The 19,524-nt window shown below is 41.1% G+C and overlaps 2 protein-coding genes across 6 annotated transcripts in view; one reads left to right on the plus strand and one right to left on the minus strand.

Moving 5' to 3' along the window:
* LOC143032005 (uncharacterized) overlaps window positions 1-19,524 on the minus strand; it is a 529,471-nt gene that overhangs the window by 72,617 nt on the left and 437,330 nt on the right. The window lies entirely within an intron of this gene.
* Window positions 1-19,524, plus strand: part of LOC143032009 (large ribosomal subunit protein mL43-like) — a 320,821-nt gene that overhangs the window by 12,907 nt on the left and 288,390 nt on the right. For 2 of the 5 annotated variants that reach the window (XM_076196473.1, XM_076196474.1), the window contains one exon: window positions 13,214-14,092. The exons of 2 other annotated variants lie outside the window; for them this stretch is intronic. In XM_076196473.1, coding sequence (XP_076052588.1) covers window positions 13,214-13,217 — 4 coding nt within the window. In that variant the 3' untranslated portion in view covers window positions 13,218-14,092. Of the gene's footprint in view, window positions 1-13,213; window positions 14,093-14,119; window positions 14,309-16,089; window positions 16,301-19,524 lie in introns of those variants that run through there. One more of the 5 variants, XR_012967061.1, reaches the window with a different exon arrangement.

A 19,524-nucleotide genomic window follows, 5' to 3' on the forward strand; every position in this document is an offset into this window, starting at 1 on the left:
TTGTGGTAAAACAGATATGTGAGAAAGGTATAGGAAAAAGTAAGGATGTTTTTTGGGCTTTTATGGATCTGGAAAAGGCTTATGACAGGGTAGACGGGAAGGCACTGTGGGAGGTATTACAGACATATTAGATAGGAAGAAAGCTGTTAAGAGCAGTCAAGTGTTTTTACGAGAGGAGTAGGGTGTGTGTCAGGATTAGAAATGAAGAGAGTGAGTGGTTTGAGGTAAAGGTGGGACTTGGTCAGAGATGTGTTCTGTCACCCTGGCTGCTCAATCTATACATGGATGGGGTGGTGCGAGAGGTAAATCCAAGGGTAGTGGGTCAGGGGTTGAAGATGGTTAAAGAAAATGGAGAAAAGTGGGAGATAAGCCAGTTATTGTTTGCTGACGACACTGCTTGTAGCAGGATCAGAGGAGGGAGTTAGTAACAGTTTGAGAAGGTGTGTGAAAGAAGGAAGTTGAAGATAAGTATGGGTAAATACAAGGTGATGAAATGTACAATGGGAGAGGATAGCAGCAAATTGGAAGTGAGACTGGTGGCAGTGGATAGCTTTAGATATTTGGGCGCAAATATGGCAGGAAAGGGAGGAATGGTAGCATTGAATATTCCTTGTATATTATACATACGTACTTGTAGTATTGTATATTAATTATTGTATTTCGATTTTATTATTGCCGTTGTATATTTCCGTGTGCATTTATTGTAAACGAACCTTGCTATTCGTGTAGGTTTCTCCCGCGCTAAGAAGCTTGGCGTTGGTCAGTCTTTGTTTTTGCTCCCAAGTGAGCGCACACTTGTCTTTGTAGTGCTGTACAATTACTAATTATTCCTACCAACTGTTGTATTGGCCACCCTATGATAATATCAATAAAAGTGCCATCAGCTAGGGAAAGGCCTTGGGCGTCCCCAAGGCGATAAATGAAATCGCCTGGCAACAGAAGCGATGTCAGGGAAAGTCTAACACGGAAGGGAAGAGGTCACGAGGGAGGGAAGGAAGGGGTGCAACTACTCACAGATGTTAGTGGAGCAGGCGAATGGCGCCATATTGCACGCGCACACACACACACACACACACACACACACACACACACACACACACACACACACACACACACACACACACACACACCTACACACCTACACCTACCTAAGCTCTTCCGGGAGGGAAATAGCTGTCGATCACGAGTTCAACACGTGACCCAAGACAAAGGTGAATCACACAGACACCTCGCAGCGTAGTGGTTAGAGTTCCCGGCTACCACTACAGTGGTCCGAGTTCGAATCCCGCCCAGGGCTGAAATAATTTCAGTATTTCTGCGCTGTGGGTCGTTACTCCAGCTCGTGGGCGGGGAGTTGGGTGCGCGTGTAAGGTCAAAGCATTACCCATAGATCGGTCATATATGAACTCGGAGCTCTCTTCAGACGGGGAAATAGCTGTCGATCACGAGTCCAGTACGTGATCCTAGACCATGGTGAATTGCATACACAATGCATGCTTCCATCATAAGTGATTGCATTACTTGATATGTAGATTACATAACTGCAGGTAAAGGAGAAGCAATTGATCATATCATTGATATCACAAAGCATTTATGCGTGATGCTAATCACACATCATATATATAAAATTTAATCTTTCATCTAATTAAACCTCCAAGTTGCAATGGAAATGGTTCTGAACTCGCGTCCAATACCTGTGAACTGTTTTTGAAGGAACAACAATATCAAATTTGAAGTTGCCAACTATATATTTTTTTCTAGATTTGTTGGTGCTATGTTGTGAAGATTAACAATCGCAGAGTACGTATCCATGTTAAGATAAAGTACCTCACATATTAGCTTGTAAAGTGTAGCAACCCCAGAAATGAGCTTTGGAAATATAAATCCCCAACAGTGACGATCATTTAATTAAAGTTAGGTTTGGTGAGGTTAGGTAGAGCTTTCTACTTTGAGCTTTCTTTCTTTTTCATTTTGATGTCTATTTTATTACTTGATAGTGAATATATTTGTTCTTGTTAGTTGAAATTAATATATCTTGTGCTTAAAATCATTGCATTACGAATGAATTTTAAATATTTCTTGTCATAAATCATCGAAAAGGGGCAGAGGTCTTTTAGAATGTTCAATAATTTTTTAAATTAGACATGCCTTATGGAAAATTTGATATATTATGCACGATTTATTTTTGATAATACTAGACGAACATTAACCACCAGAATAATTTGTGAATTGTAATCCACAAAAGATATTATGTAAGGAAATCAAATACGCTGGTGTTTTGATTTTATTTAGTAATCATGATGAATTGTCATCGCTAGGTATTGGATGGTGATGCTTGTGACGTCATGTCGTCGATCTGTGGGTGGTTGTGTCGACAAGAATCGACAGTTTTCTTTGAATCAGAAATGTACAATCATCGGACTTTGTAAAGATGCGTAATACAAGCTTATGTTTGGGGTGGATGATCTTAACCTAACCTAACTTTAATTAAATTGTCGTCACTGTTGGGTAGATTTATATTTGGAAACTCGTTTCTAGTGTTGCTACTCTTTACAAGCTAATATGTGGGGTAGCTTATTATGACATAAGTACTCTGGTGTTGCTTGTATATACAATCCCAATAATCTATGCTTGCTGTGTCGAGATCACCGTTTTCATTGTTTCTCTTAAGATCATGAAGTTGAGCTATCCGTTTATGATTTATGTCCTAAAGACGGTTGAAAATGTACAACTCCTAAAGTAATGTTTGGGTTTGCCTTATAACCACGTGATTCGGTCATGTAGTTCCACGACTGTATCAAAATGTATCTTAAATTTCTAACTACATTTTTATCTCCAAAGATGATTTCACATATTGCAAAGATAATTTTTTTAATCTACTATATACTTTCTTAATACTATTTTCTCTCGTAAGAAATTAATCTGCCTCTCATATCTATGTCTGGTTTTTGTTTTATTACCGGAGAAGCATAACCAATAAAGATTGAGTAATGCTCTTGATACTTCTACATTGGACCAAAGAATAGCTGGAGGAGTATCAACTGTGTAATCACGATTCAAAATCCACACAGTTTTAGTACTGAAGTTACAAATTTTACAGTCGTGCTCTAAAAACGAAATTTCAGAGCCCAAAACTGAACACCATTCAGATGAGATGTCTTGATCTTCAAGAAAATAAGAAAGAAAATGGTTGCGGCGGCTTACCTCGGGGCCATAAATTAAATTTAAGAATATGAGAACATAAAAATGAAGGAGACTGTGAGAGATTGTAAGGCTTACAATTGGGAGTTCTATGTCCCTTACTACCTATCCATAAAGTTATCTAACTTTCTCTTAAAACAAGTAGTTTCAGCGCTCACTACTACATGGTTACCGAGTCCATTCCATTCGTTAACCATCCTATTGGTGAACCAAGTCTTGCCAATTACCTTCTTAAATCTAAATTTGTCTAATTTAAACCCATTACCACGAGTCTCACCATGTCTTGATATGATGACCTTGCCTCCATTACCACTGTTAAAGCCATTGACCCATTTGAATACCTCTATTAGGTCACACAGCACTCTTGCCAGACCAGTAGCCACAATTTGTTCAAACTTTAAACGCTTTTTAAACTGTAGTGTGATTGAAACGTGAGCGACTACCATCTTAATTAACCGCTACATCTGCAAACAGAATTGTCTTCCTCCTCTTGGTTCGTCACGTCTGTATCGGATTTCAGTTTAATGCTGAACAAACAAAAAAAATCGTGGCCGCCATTGTAAAGTAACAGAAAAGACGTCATCAGAAACCTTAGGAATGTATTGTTTAGTTAATGAATCCGCAATCTTCTATGATGTAAATGAGGATAATTTTTCTTATCTTGTCATTCATATGGGGGTACTGACTGATTGCACGTCTGTCTAGTGTAATCGACATTTCTTAGACAAAAACGTGTAAGTATTCATATATAATTGTTCATTTGTATATTAAATTAACGCTTGTTATAATGTAAATCGTCTTTTAATGAAATCTTCAGAGTACTGACAAACTACATCTATTAAACTCATCCATACCTGTTTTAAACCATTTTCTCTCTTCTCTCTGCCTTGCTCTTCTTTCTCTCTTCTCCGTCTCTTCCTCTGTCTCCCCCTTTTCTCTACTCCGTCTCTTCCTCTGTCTCCCCCTTCTCTCTTCTCTCTCCGTCTCCCTCTTCTCTCTTCTCTCTCCGTCTCCCTCTGTCTCTGCTTTCCCCCCTCTCTCTCTCTCTCTTCTCCTCTCCCTCTCTTCTTCTTTCTCCATTTCTCTCTGTCTGTTTCCTCCCTTCTCCCTATCTACCTCTTTCTCTCTTTCAACTACCATTCCTTCCCTATTCCATCATCACTAGATCTACACACCTTCTCCCTCTTCTGCAATAGCTCCCTTGTTCAACTCAATGGGCGACGTGGCAGTGCGACGGTTGTAGCTGTGCCACTTTGCAACTTGGAGGTGCCGAAAGAGGGGGGGGGGGTTGCTGCTGCTCTCAATGTCCAAGATTTTGTCGTGGTGGTGATTGCATTGGTGATGGTTGCTAGTGGTAGTGGTGGTGGTGATGGAGGTTGTGGGTGTGATGATGATGTTCTTGGTGATGGTTGCTAGTGGTGGTGGAGGTGGAGGTGGTGGTGGTGGGTATGATGATGTACTTTGTGGTGGTGATGGCATTGGTGGTAGTGGTGATGGAGGTTGTGGGTGTGATGATGTTCTTGGTGGTGGTGATTGCATTGGTGATGGTTGCTAGTGGTGGTGGGTATGATGATATTCTTGGTGGTGGTGATGGCATTGGTGGTAGTGGTGATTGCATTGGTAGTGGTTGCTAGTGGTAGTGGTGATGGAGGTTGTGGGTGTGATGATGTTCTTGGTGGTGATGGCATTGGTGATGGTTGCTAGTGGTGGTGGTGGTGGGTGTGATGATGGCATTGGTGGTAGTGGTCATTGTATTGGTGATTGTGGTAGTGGTGGTGGTGAAGGTGCTATTGGTGTTGGTAGTGGTAGTTACAGCATTACTGGTGGTGGTGGTGGTCATGGCAGTGATGAGGAAGGTGGTGGTAATAATGGTGATGATGGTATTGGGATAGTGATGACATTGGTGATATTAGTGGTGTTGGTGGTGGCATTAGTGGGTGTAGAGATGATAGTGTTAGTGATTATGGTGATGGTAGTAGTGGAAATAGTGATGACACTGATGATAGTGATAGTGGGTGTAGTAATGACATTGGTGATAGTGATGATAGTGTTAGTGGTTATGGTGATGGTGGTAGTGGGAGTACTAATGACACTGGTTTTAGTAGTGCTAGTGGTGGTGTTTGTAGCGATGTCCGCGGCAGCGTCGATTTGGATTCAGATTTCCGTTTTGTAATCCGTTTAGATTATGTCTACAGTCTTAAGCATTGACCGCTTCTTTCGCTTCACGCTATCCGATAAATGGGACCTGCTTTCGTACACTACAAAATAAGATAATAGTAATAAATGAATAGAAAATAAGAGAAAATTGAAAATAAAATTACATTTATAAACAAGTGTGGTAGACTTGTTCATTTCTTCCTTTTCTTTTATTTTTTCGTCTTTTTTTCATCCTCTTCTATTTCTTTTTGTCTTCTCATTTTCATAATTTTTCTTTTTCTCCGCATTTTCATAATTTTCTTTTTCTTTTCATCTTCATCATCTGTTTCTTCTCATTATTATTCTACTTCTTTTTTTCTGTCCTTTTATTTTTATTTTTATTTTTATTTTTTTTTTAGTCTTCTTTTTCTCCATCTTCCTCCACCTCTTCTCCTTTCTTTGCACATAGGTAAATTCACATACATGCCTGCATACATACATATATACATACGAGTACATATACACAGATATGAACAAATTCACAAATGAATAGTGGATTGGATAGTTTTATCAATACTGGTACTATTTGTCTACTAATGACATTGTAATGCATGGAGAAGGTAGAGTGCCAGAGGACTGGAGGAGGGCGTGTATAGTTCCACTTTACAAGGGAAAGGGGAACAAGTGTGAATGTAGTAGTTTCAGTAGGATTAGCTTGTTAAGTGTAGTTGGGAAGGCTTATGGGAGGATCTTGATTGAGAGGATTAGGAGAGGAACAGAGGGAGTAATTGGTGAGGAACAGTGTGGATTTAGGACAGGTAGAGGTTGTGTAGATCAGATCTTTGTGGTAAGACAGATATGTGAGAAAGCTATAGGTAAGGGGAAGGATGTTTTCTGGGCCTTTATGGATCTGGAAAAGGCTTACGACAGGGTAGACAGAAAGGCACTGTGGGAGGTTATGCGGATATACGGGATAGGAGGAAAGCTTCTGGGAGCTGTCTAGAGTTTTTATGAGAGTAGTAGAGCTTGTGTCAGGATTAGAAATGGAGAGAGTGAATGGTTTGAGGTAAAGGTGGGACTTCGTCAGGGATGCGTTATGTCATCCTGGCTGTTCAACTTATACATGGATGGGGTGGTGCGAGAGGTAAATGCAAGGGTAGTGGGTCAGGGATTGGAGATGGTTAAAGAAAATGGAGAAAAGTGGGAGGTGAGCCAGCTGTTGTTTGCGGACGACACTGCGCTTGTGGCAGGATCTGAGGAGGGTTTGAGGAAGCTGATGACAGAGTTTGAAAGAGTGTGTGATAGAAGAAAGCTGAAGATAAATGTGGGTAAAAGTAAGGTGATGAGATGTACAAGAGGTGAAAGTGGCAGTAATCTGGAAGTGAGCATTAAGGGAGAGCAACTGGAGGAAGTGGATAGTTTTAGATATTTGGGTGCAAATGTGGCAGGAAAGGGTGGAGTGAATGTGGAGGTAGAATGTAGATTGAGAGAAGCGAGTAAATGCCTTGATGGTTTAAAAAGTGTAATGAGGAATAGGAATCTGGGAATGGATGCTAAGAGGAGACTGTATGAAGGAGTGATTGTGCCAACAGCACTGTATGGAGCAGAAACATGGAACATGAGAGAGGAAGAGAGAAGGAACTTGAATGTGTTTGAGATGAAGTGTCTGAGAAGTATGATGGGGGTTACTAGGCTAGATAGAGTGAGAAATGAGGAAGTGAGGAGGAGAACAGGGGTGGAAAAGGAGCTGGGAGATAGGGTGGATGAAAGAGTATTAGGATGGTTTGGACACATGAAAAGAATGGGTGAAGAAAGACTAGTAAAGGAGGTATGGAAGGCAGATGTGGAGGGAGTGAACATGAGGGGACGTCCTAGGATGAGATGGATGGATGGGGTGAAGGGGGCTTTGGGGAAGAGGGGAATGTCAGTTGAGGAAAGACAGGAGAGGACAGAAGACGGGTGAATGGAGAATGGTTGTATATGGAAAATGTTGTGATGCATGAGGTGGATTGGACGGGGGAATGGGGGTGAGGTAGTGTGTGTGAGCAAAAATTTTTGATGCAGCCCGAAGGGATTTCTCCCCGTCCTCTCCTTTATATGGGGGGTCGCCGATTTAATGAAGCGGCCTTGCTGTGGATGTGCTGTGTCCTGCGACACTGCTTCTGACCCAGGGCAGTGGACAGGGTGCAGGGATGACCCATCATCTAGGAGGTGCTAAGATGGGAGGGAGGGTGGAGGGGTGTGGAGTGTTTTCGGGGATGAAATGGATGGGAATGTTTTTGTGCCTTGTCCTTTTTGGCTACCCCCCTGGTAAGGGGGAAAAAAAGCCTTGGTATATGTATGTATGTATATATAGATATATATATATGTATGTATATATATATATATATGTATGTGTTTGTATGTATGTATATGTATGTATATATTTATGTATGTATATGTATGTACATGTATTTACCTAGTTGTATTTTGCGGGAAGGGGAGCTATGCTCTCGTGTTGTCCCGCCATTGTATCTCTCAGTGTCTAGTTTGCTTTTAAACTCGTGAATGGTTTTTGCGCTTACTATTTCATTATCCAGTTTGTTCCAAGTGTCCAAAACTCTCTGTGGAAAACTGTTTTTCTTCATTTCAATTCTATAGCTATGTTTTCTTAATTTCTTTCCATGTCCTCTTGTCTTTCTCTTGTCCCAGTTTAGTAATTCTTCTCTATCAAGTATCTCTGTGCCTTTCATGATTCTGTAGATGGTCAGTAGGTCTCCTCTCTCTCTTCTTTGCTCCAGTGTCGGTAGCTCCAGTTTAGCCAATCTCTCCTCGTATGATAGGTTTGCAAGTGCAGGTGCCATTTTTGTAGCTGCTCTTTGGATTCTTTCTATTTTCTTTATGCTTTTTTTGGTACTGGGGGACCACAATGTCGCCGTATACTCTAGTCTAGGCCTTATCAATGTAACCAATTTTTTTTTTTATCATGTCTTCGTCCAAGTAAGCAAATGCCACTTTTATTGATCTTAGCAAGTTGTAAGTCTCCCCGACAATTTTATTAATCTGTATATCATAGGACAAGTTGTTTGTGATAATTACTCCCAATTCTTTTTTGGATCCTACTTTCTTTATTTCCTTGGATCCAATTGTATATTTTCTTGATATTCTGGTTTTACTTTTTGCAAACTCCATTATGCTACACTTCTTAGTATTAAAATCCACTTCCCATTTCTGACTCCAGTTCCATACCCTATTCAGGTCTTCTTGCAGTGCTTCACAGTCCTTATCAGTTTCTACTTTCCTTAACAGTTTGGTGTCATCAGCAAAGAAGCTCATGTAACAGTTCACGACCTCGTCCATATCATTCATATAGATAGCAAACATTATTGGTGCCAGTACAGATCCCTGCGGTACTCCACTGATCACCTCTTTCCAATCTGAATATTTTTCTCTGAGCACTATTCTCATCTTTCTACCAGTCAGGAAGTCCTCCATCCATTTTAGTAGGTTCCCTTGTATTCCTCCTATGTGTTCCAGTTTTTTTAGTAGTTTTCTGTGTGGTACTTTGTCAAATGCTTTTTGCAAGTCTAGGAATGCACAATCAGCCCATCCGTTTCTTTCTTGCACTATGTCTATTAGTCTTGAGTAGAAGCATATTAAGTTTGTGGTGCATGATCTACCTTGTCTGAACCCGAATTGTCTTGGGTTTAATATGTTGTTATCTTCCAGATGTTTTACCCATCTATTCTTGATTATTTTCTCACAGATTTTGGCTATAGTGCTTGTTAGTGATACTGGCCTATAGTTGGTGGGTTCTTCCTTGTTTCCTCCTTTATATATTGGTACAATGTTAGCATTTTTCCAGTCATTAGGTATCTTTCCTTCCTTGAGTGATCTATTTATTATGATGTGTATTTTGTCTGTTAGCTCTTCTTTTCATTCTTTTAGAATCCAATGTATATGTATGTATGTATATATGTATATATATATATATATATGTGTCTGGGGTATTGGCTGCTTGTTATTGTGGCAAAGTAGCATGCAGTCGATACTTTAGGGTCTATATGGGGTGCCCCTACGGACCAGAGCCACACATCATTTTGTCTATGATAGAGGAAAACTCTGTTCATAGAGAAATGATGACACTTTTATACTACGACTGTCCCTCCGTTATGCTGTCCTCCAACCCCTTGTTGCTGTCCTGTACCATTTCTCTGAGTATTCTTTTTCTGTTGTGGGGGAATTCCCTGTGGGGGGGGGTGAAGAATACTGCCACCAAGTATTCCCCCTTGGATCGTAAGAGGCGAGAAGAAAGGGACGGGGATTGGGACTAGGCATCCTTCTCCTTGTAGCCCCACAGGGCACATTCCTAAAAGTAAAGGCAGAGGCATAAGAGGGTCTGGAAGTTCTCGGACCAGCACCCTAAGGTTTGGGTCTTTTAATGTGCGTGGATGTGGTACAGATTAGAGTAAAAGGGAAGAGATAGGTAGTATGTTTGTGAGAAGAAAGATGGATGTGTTGGCTTTGAGTGAAACTAAGCTGAAAGGGAAGGGCGATTGTAAGTTTGGGAGTGTAAATGGGAGGTTATCAGGAGTGAAGAGAGGGCGAGGGAGGGAAGGGGTGGCTACACTAGTGAGTGAAGAGATGGGTAAACGTGTGGTGGAGTGGAAGGTTTCCTCAAGGATAATGTGGATGAAGGTGAAACTGGGAAAGGAGATGTGGGTTTTTGTAAGTGCATATGGGACTGGCGGTGAGAAGAGTGTAGAAGAAAGGGAGGCTTTTTGGATAGATTTAAATGAGTGCATAGAGGGTTTAGGGAGAAGTGTAAATGTAATAGTACTGGGAGACCTTAATGCTAGGGTAGGAAAGGATCCAATTGATGGAGTGGTTGGGAAATGTGGAGTTCCAGGAAAGAATCATAGTGGAGAGTTGATGGTGGAAATGTGTCTAGAAAGAGAGTTGATGATAGCAAATACAGTGTTTCGGAAGAAAGTCAAGCATAAGTACACATGGGAAAGGGTGGTGGAGGGAAGGGTGGTAGATAGAGCGATGATGGACTATGTAGTGGTAAATAGGATTATGATAGGAAGAGTTAGGGATGTACATGTACTAAGGGGAGAGGGTGGGGGAATATCAGATTATTTTCTGGTGGAAGGTAAGTTGAGAGTGGAGGACAGATGGAGAAAGAGGAAAGGGACAAAAGGTAGGGAGGTGCTTAGAGTGAACTCTCTAAATGAAAAGGAGAAGGAGTACAAGAAGAAGCTGAAGGAGGAGTGGGAGGGAGTGAAGGATAGAGTAGAGGTAGGTGTGGAGGAGGAATGGGGATGGTTCAAGGAGGGAGTCACAAAGTGTGCAAAGATGATGGTTCAAGGAGGGAGTCACAAAGTGTGCAAAGATGATGTGTGGAACAAGAAGGACAGGAGGAAATAGAAGGAAGGGTAGTGAATGGTGGGATGAGGAAATGAAGAAGGTTGTAGAAGAGAAGAAGCAAGCTTACACAGATTGGTTACAAAATAGGACGAGGGAGTTATACGAGATGTACAAAGAAAAGAAAAGAGAAATAAAGAAAAAGGTAAAGGAGGCAAAGAGGAGAGCAGATGTGAAATGGGGGTAAGAGTATGACAGAAAATTTTGAAAGTAATAAAAAGATGTTTTGGAAAGAAATTAAGAGGAGGAAGCGAATTAAGTAAAGAAAAGGTAAAAGGTGCAGATGGAGAGATGATAATGGAGAAGACAGTAAGGGGAAGATGGACAGAATATTTTAGCGAGTTGCTAAATGTGAAGGAAGATAGGGAGGGAAAGATAGCTGCAGTGGGAAATGCTAAGAAAATGAGAGTGATGAGTGAGGAAAATGGAGGAGAAATAAGGAAGGATGAAGTAAAGGCAGCAGTTAAGATGAAAGCAGGTAAGGCACCTGGTCTGGACGGATGCCATGCAGAATGTCTTAAAAAAGGAGGTACAGTGATGGTGGACTGGTTGGTGAGGTTATTTAATGTTTGCTGGAGAGAAGGTAGAGTGCTGGAGGACTGGAGGAGTGCTTGTATAGTTCCACTTTACAAGGGAAAAGGGGACAAGTGTGAATGTAGCAGTTTCAGAGGGATTAGCTTGTTAAGTGTAGTTGGGAAGGCTTATGGGAGGATCTTGATTGAGAGGATTAGGAGAGGAACAGAGGGAGTAATTGATGAGGAACAGTGTGGATTTAGGACAGGTAGAGGTTGTGTAGATCAGATCTTTGTGGTAAGACAAATATGTGAGAAAGCTATAGGAAAGGGGAAGGATGTTTTCTGGGCCTTTATGGATCTGGAAAAGGCTTACAACAGGGTAGACAGAAAGGCACTGTGGGAGGTTATGCAGATATACGGGATAGGAGGAAAGCTTCTGGGAGCTGTCAAGAGTTTTTATGAGAGTAGTAGAGCTTGTGTCAGGATTAGAAATGGAGAGAGTGAGTGGTTTGAGGTAAAGGTGGGACTTCGTCAAGGATGCGTTATGTCACCCTGGCTGTTCAATTTGTACATGGATGGGGTAGTGCGAGAAATACAAGGGTAGTGGGTCAGGGATGGTTAAAATGGAGAATGGATGGAGAAAAGTGGGAGGTGAGCCAGCTGTTGTTTGCGGATGACACTGCGCTTGTGGCAGGATCAGAGGAGGGATTGAGGAAGTTGGTGACAGAGTTTGGTAGAGTATGTGATAGAAGAAAGGTAAAGATAAATGTGGGTAAAAGTAAGGTGATGAGATGTACAAGGGGTGAAAGTGGCAGTAGTCTGGAAGTGAGCATTAAGGGAGAGCGACTGGAGGAAGTGGATAGTTTTAGATACTTGGGTGCAAATGTAGCAGGAAAAGGTGGAGTGAAGGTGGAGGTAGAATGTAGATTGAGAGAAGCGAGTAAATGCCTTGGTGAATTAAAAAGTGTAAAGAGGAATAGAAATTTGGGAATGGATGCTAAGAGGAGACTGTATGAAGGAGTGATTGTGCCAACAGCACTGTATGGGGCAGAAACATGGAACATAAAGAGAGGAAGAGAGGAGTTTGAATGTGTTTGAGATGAGGTGTCTGAGAAGTATGATGGGTGTTACTAGGCTAGATAGAGTTAGAAATGAGGAGGTGAGGAAGAGAACGGGTGGAAAGGGAGTTGGGAGATAAGGTTGATGAAAGAGTATTAGGATGGTTTGGACACATGGAAAGAATGAGTGAAGAAAGACTAGTAAAAGAGGTATGGAAGGCAGATGTGGAGGGAGTGAACATGAGGGGACGTCCTAGGATGAGATGGATGGATGGGGTGAAGGGGGCTTTGGGGAAGAGGGGAATGTCTGTTGAGGAAGGACAGGAGAGGACAGAAGACAGGGGTGAATGGAGAATGGTTGTATATGGATGATGATGTGATTGCATGAGGTGGAATGGGCAGGGGGATGGGGGGTGAGGTAGTATGTGTGAGCAAAATTTGATGCAGCCCAAAGGGATTTCTCCCTGTCTTCTCCTTTATGCATGGGGGGACGGAGAGGGGGGGTCACCGATTTAATGAAGCGGCCTTGCTGTGGATGTGCTGTGTCTTGCGACACTGCTTCTGATCCAGGGCAGTGGACAAGGTGCAGGGATGACCCATCATCAAGGAGGTGCTAAGATAAGAGAGAGGGTGGAGGGGTGTGGAGTGTATTCAGGGATGGAATGATTGGGAATGATTTTATGCCTTTTCCTTTTTGGATACCTCCCTTGTAAGGGGGAGAAAGCCTTGGTATATGTATGCATGTATGTATCTGACCTAGATATGGGCCAAAATGTCTCCTGTCAGCATGCTCCGCCTTTGTAATCCTTTGTAAGAAGTATTTGTATTTTTTTTATTTTTTTTTTTTAATCTATTTATTTATTCATTTATTTATTATTATTATTTTTTTTTTCCCAGATAAAGTATGGATTGGAGCAACCAACAGCTTGCCACATCTTAAGTATCATTAGGTCTGGATCAATAACGCTCTTGTTCACCACAGTTTTTGGACCAATGATCGACCAAAGGCCAAGACCTCACTTTATTGCATGGCTCTCTGCAGGAAGGGAGTTGAAGGTTTGTAATAGCAGAGCTGGGTGTGTTCCTCGGTGTGCTCTGCTTTAGTTTGGCCGCGGTTAGTGCTCCCAAGCTGTTATAGCGTAAGGGACAGGTTCATACTGAAGTAAAAGTCCGGTAGGCCGCATACTATACCAAAGAAAAGTTTTGTAGGTTATAGCTGCACCTATATTGCTTTAATAGTTTGGGAGTGCTAACTGCAGCCAATCTAAAGCAGAGTGCATCTAGGAACACACCAAAGAATGTGCCCAGTTCTGTGTAATAGTAGTAAATATTGCCATGAGCCTCACTGGAAAGCTACAGTCCTTTGACCCTTCCACAGATCTCTTGTGTGTTATATTAGCATGGGGGATTTTCCAGATGATCACTGGATTAGAGATCTGTGTGTGTAATATTAGTGTGGAGCATTTTCCAGATGAACACTGGATTTGAGATCTCTGTGTGTAATATTAGTGTGGGGCATTTTCCAGATGATTACTGGATTAGAGATCTCTGTATATTGACCTAGTTGTGTTATGTATTTTGTGTATTTACCTAGTTGTATTATACAGGATGGGAAGCTATGCTTGTGGTGACCCGTTTTTGTATCTCACAAGATCAAGTTTGTTCTTAAAATCTTGTATTGTATTTGCACACACTTTTTCAGGTCTCTTCTGTAGTTATCCCTTTTAAGTTTCATTGCATGTCCTCTTGTTTTTCCTGTCCCACTTTAGTGTGTGTATTCATATTTTGTTTGGTATCTTACAGAGCCTGCATGTCCAAATGGTTGGTTTTATGCCCAAGGATCATGCTTCAGTATGTCAACAGCTGAGAAGAACTGGGACCAGGTGAATGAAACGTGTGGACAGCAGGCAGCAGGAACAACTCTGGCACCCTTTTAGGACAGAAATCAGTGGCACGTGCTCCAGAGTGCCTTGGCTCGTTCAGCCCATCTTGGTAGGGAACCATACCTTGTTTTCTCCTCCTATCGTTGTGCCGTACATTGGGCTCATGAGTCTCAAGTAGCTGAGTTTTGGAATTGACAAGTCAGTCGTGGACAATTCCAGTTTTACAGTAGTTGTCCAATGGGAAGCCTTTGGAGCAGCTCATGGTTGCCTGCAGACGAAATCCACCTGAGATGTTAAAAAGAAAAAGGCTAAGATTTTTCCTCATAGCTGTATTAACCTCAACATGAGCATGCATGGATCCTCATAGACTAATAATTTGAAGTGCATGTACAGTAACTTTGACATTGATGGAGTTTCTATTCATTGGTGGAAGCATCAGTCAAATGAAACCCTTTCTTTGCAGTATTAGCCTCTAATCCAGCATTTCCCAACCTTTTCCGACCATAGCACACCCACTGTCGTCATGTCTAAGCAGTCCAGCACCCTTATCGTGTTATTAGAAGGATAAAAGAAAGTGAAGTGTACTGACTGATTGATGATTTATTTTCTTAGAATTGAGACAAATTGACAATATTGTTTGTAGAAGAAATAAGAACACCCTAGAAAAATAAAATAGCATGGAAAAACACAAATATGCACAACTGGGTAATCAATTTTACATATGCCAATGTGATTTTTGTGTGCATCACTTCCCAGCACCCCCTATAATTGATTTCAGCACCCCCCAGGTTGAGAAATGCTGCTCTAAGCCATGGTGATGCATTTTACAAAAATTTTCCTCTATTTTGCTCAATTATCCTACTTAGCTGAGGGTGGGGGCTTGTGCTGAAGGGATTAAGACTACAGTAAAATTCCTTTTATCCGACCTTCAAACATCCGAGTTTCTTCTTCAATATCCCAATTCGGATAAAAAGTTGAATTTTTCCAAACATCCGACCATCAAGTGGAGGTTTAGTTGTTGTTATCACCACTACCGCATGGTGCTCAGGTTGGCTGCTGTTATTGCAGGTATTTCAGCGTTTGCTTACATTTTGCCATTGGTGGTTGTTTCTCCTCCACTCTGTTGTGTTGTTTACTATGCTTTATTGTACCATAAATAAGTGAAAATTTCCCAAACCAGTGATTTTTTTTTTAATCTGTTAGTGTACGTCCAAACATCCAATCTAGGGTAGGTCCCACCAAGGTCGGATAAGAGGAATTTTACTGTATCTCAATTAATCTCTTTACTACAGTGGCACACTACAAATTAGGTCTATCCTATTCCAGACAATTTCATTCAGCTGATATCTCAGTTACTCTGGTGTGACGGTGAAGTTTGCATATTTGGTGTTGGCCTGTCATGTGGGGAGGGTTTCGGGTTCTGAGTCTAGATGTTTGTGATATTATTGAACCACTTCGGTATGATGACACCTATGTAGGCGTCATGAGGCGTGAGTGGGTACATATATGAGGATGCCAACATTTGTGTCTTGATTATCTATTTTTTGTAGTTGTATATGACTTACCCCCAGATTCTGTGAACTGGTTTGATCACATTTTCTCTCTTTATTATTACTCAGAGTAAAAGAGAACGAGTAATACGGCAGTGACTTTATATTTTATAATGTGAGTGGTGTGATGCATTGCACATATGGCAGTCAATGCTGTGCACAAGAATTTGACTTGTACTGAAGTGGTTAAGACAAAATTCCAAACCTTCCAGCACCACTTATTCAATCAAATATACTTTTTATAGCAAAAAAATCTTTCATTTTTTTCTTTAGATCAGGTAATACAGTCCTAGTCTCTATTTACTTGAAAATTCATTAGTTTATATGGTAAACTTTTCAGATTCACGTTCTGTGTGGGTGGGCGCAAGCAACACCCTTTCCGGTACTCACTGCCTCTGGATGTGGTTGGATTGTTCATCAGTGGAGAATCACATGTGGCCTGCCTGCCAGCTACCCAGTGAAGAAGGAAGAGAAGATGTGTAACTACGAAAGCTGGGATATTGCATGCAGCACACTCAAATATCCTTACATTTGTAGTCAACCAGTGAAGAGTGAGTTGGGGGGGGGAATCAAATGCAACTTTGTTGGCTTGTTTGTCATGTAGTTCATAGTTGTACAAAATTAGTTTTTGTTTTTATTTGTTTATCATTATCATCACTATTATTATTGTTATTATTATTCTTGTTATTATTACTACCCCAGGATGGGGTGGGTGGATGGGGTGAAGGGGGCTCTGGGGAAGATACAGAGCTGATGATACAAAACTGTGCGGAGTGGCAAATGATCACTCAAACCAATTAGATATTCAAGAAGATTTAGATAAATTACAGCAATGGTCTGAAAAGTGGCTAATGAAATTTAACACAAGTAAATGCAAGGTAATGCACATAGGTAAAAATAACAGCAAGTACGATTACAAGTTATTTGGAAATTTGTTAACAAAAGTGGATAGTGAAAAAGATCTCGGCGTAATTATCAGTAACAACCTCAAATCATCCAAGCAGTGTATTTCAGCCTCTGAGAAAGCAAATAAGATTCTGGGATTGATTGCGCGATCTTTTGATTTCAAAAGTCCATCACTCATTAACAAGCTATATAAATCGTTAGTTCGTCCACATTTGGAATATGCTGTTTCCATATGGTCACCGAATCTCATTAAAGACATTGACAGACTGGAAAAAGTACAACGGCGAGCCACAAAACTGATTCCAAATATCAAAAATAAATCATACGAAAATCGACTTAAGCACATGAATCTGTTTTCCCTAAAAAAGTGTAGACTCAGAGGTGACTTGATACAGGTCTTTAAGATTTTAAAGGGAATTGACAACATCAAAAGTGACCAAATTTTCACATTGAATGAGAATCAGACAAGAAACAATGGTCTCAAACTGTCCGGAAATAGATTCAATTTGGAAGTAGGTAGAAACAACTTTGCCAACCGTGTAGTTAATGAATGGAATAAACTTCCTGCACAGGTAGTGCAATGTAGTTCAGTTCGAAGCTTTAAGAATCATTTAGATAAATACCTAAGTAAGATGCTGTAATTATTATAATTTGTTATATTATTTGTTTTTGTTTTGTTATAATTTGTCTGTCTGATTTTCATTTATTATTAGTTATATGTCAATTTATTATCATTTACTATTTACCTGTTTGTTTGTTATTCAACTATACCAATGCATTTACTTATTTACATTGTTATAGTTTTAATTTATTATTAATATTATTTTTTTTTTTTTTTTTTTTTTTTTTTGCATCCGACCTAGATATGGATCAAAAGGTCTCCTGTCGGCATGCTTTGCCTTTGTAATCCTTTGTAAAGAGGGGAGGGGCGGAGGACAGGGGTGAGTGGAGAGTGGTTGTATATGGATGATGTTGTGATGCATGGGGTGGAGTGGGTGAGGGGTGGGGTGTGTGAGCAGGGTTTGACGCAGCCCGAGGGGATATCTCCCCATCTTCTCCTTTTATGCATGGGGGGGACGGAGAGGGGGGTCACCGATTTAATGAAGCGGCCTTGCTGTGGATGTGCTGTGTCTTGCGACACTGCTTCTGACCCAGGGTAGTGTACAAGGTGCAGGGATGACCTGTCATCCAGAAGGTGCTAAGATAAGAGGGAGGGTGGAGGGGAGTGGAGTGTATTTAGGGATGGAATGGGTGGGAATGATTTTATGCCTTTTTTTTTTTTTTTTTGGCTACCTCCCTTGTAAGGGGGAAAAAGCCTTGGTATATGTATTATTTTTAGTACTTTTGATATTATTATCATTATTATTATCAATATTTGTTGGCTTGTTCGTCATAGAGTTCATATTTGTACAAAATTACTAGTTTAATTTTTTGTTTATTTAATTACTATTATTATTGCTATTAATATTATTTTTTATATCTTTAATATTATCACCATTATTATTATCATCATCATCATTATTATTAATGGAAGCTTGCTGGCTAAGCGGGTTAGGGCGTCATTACTTGCGGCAAAAGTCAAGGGGATGGCGGTTCGAATCCTGCCACCAGCGAAGTTGAACCAAGGGCACGATTCATTAAAGTCCACACTACAAAGCCCTATGTGAGGGGTGCCAACTTAGCCTCCCAATAAGGGGGAGTTTGTGACATTAAACCATATCATTATTATTCGTTGTCCTTGCCTTTTGATAGAAGGGAGTTTGTGATGTTAAACCAGGGCAAAGTTCTCAGTGATGCACCCCCCTTCCCCATCACCACTTTCCATTTCTGCCATCCCTTATAGGCTGTATTAGCTAGTGGCTTGCAAAATTATTAAATAGATTTTAGAAATTGTATTTAATGTTCCTATTATAGAAAGGATAAGGGAAATAGGTTTCATATTCTGTTGATTCTAATGCATACATATACATACATATACCAAGGCTTTTTCCCCCTTCCAAGGGGGGTAGCCAAAAAGGGAAAGGCATAAAAACACTCCCACCCATTTCATCCCTAAATACACTCCACACCCCTCCCACCCTCCCTCTCATCTGAGCACCTCCTGGATGACGGGTCATCCCTGCACCTTGCCCACCGCCCTGGGTCAGAAGCAGTGTCGCAAGACACAGCACATCCACAGCAAGGCCGCTTCATTAAATCGGCGACCCCCCCTCTCCGTCCCCCCTTGCATATAAGGAGAGGATGGGGAGAAATCCCTTCGGGCTGCGTCAAAATTTACTCACACATACTACCCCCCCCCCACCCCCTGCCCATTCCTCCTCATGCAATCACAACATCATCCATATACAACCATTCTCCACTCACCTCTGTCTTCCGTCCTCTCCCTTCCTTCCTCAACAGACATTCCCCTCTTCACCAAAGCCCCCTTCACCCCATCCATCCACCTCATCCTAGGACGTCCCCTCATGTTCACTCCCTCCACATCTGCCTTCCATACCGCTTTTACTAGTCTTTCTTCACTCATTCTTTCCATGTGTCCAAACCATCCTAATATTCTTTCATCAACCCTCTCTCCCAAATCCTTTTTCACCCCTGTTCTCCTCCTCACCTCCTCATTTCTCACTCTATCTAGCCTAGTAACCCCCACCATACTTCTCAGACACCTCATCTCAAACACATTCAAACTCCTTCTCTCTTCTTCTCTTATGTTCCACGTTTCTGCCCCATACAGTGCTGTTGGCACAATCACTCCTTCATACAGTCTCCTCTTTGCATCCATTCCCAAATGTCTATTTCTCATTACACTCTTTAAACCACCAAGGCATTTAGTCGCTTCTCTCAATCTACATTCTACCTCCACCTTTTCCTG

The sequence above is a fragment of the Oratosquilla oratoria genome, chromosome 12, assembly GCF_046742065.1.
Source record: "Oratosquilla oratoria isolate Oo_2021 chromosome 12, ASM4674206v1, whole genome shotgun sequence".
NCBI lineage: Eukaryota > Metazoa > Arthropoda > Malacostraca > Stomatopoda > Squillidae > Oratosquilla > Oratosquilla oratoria.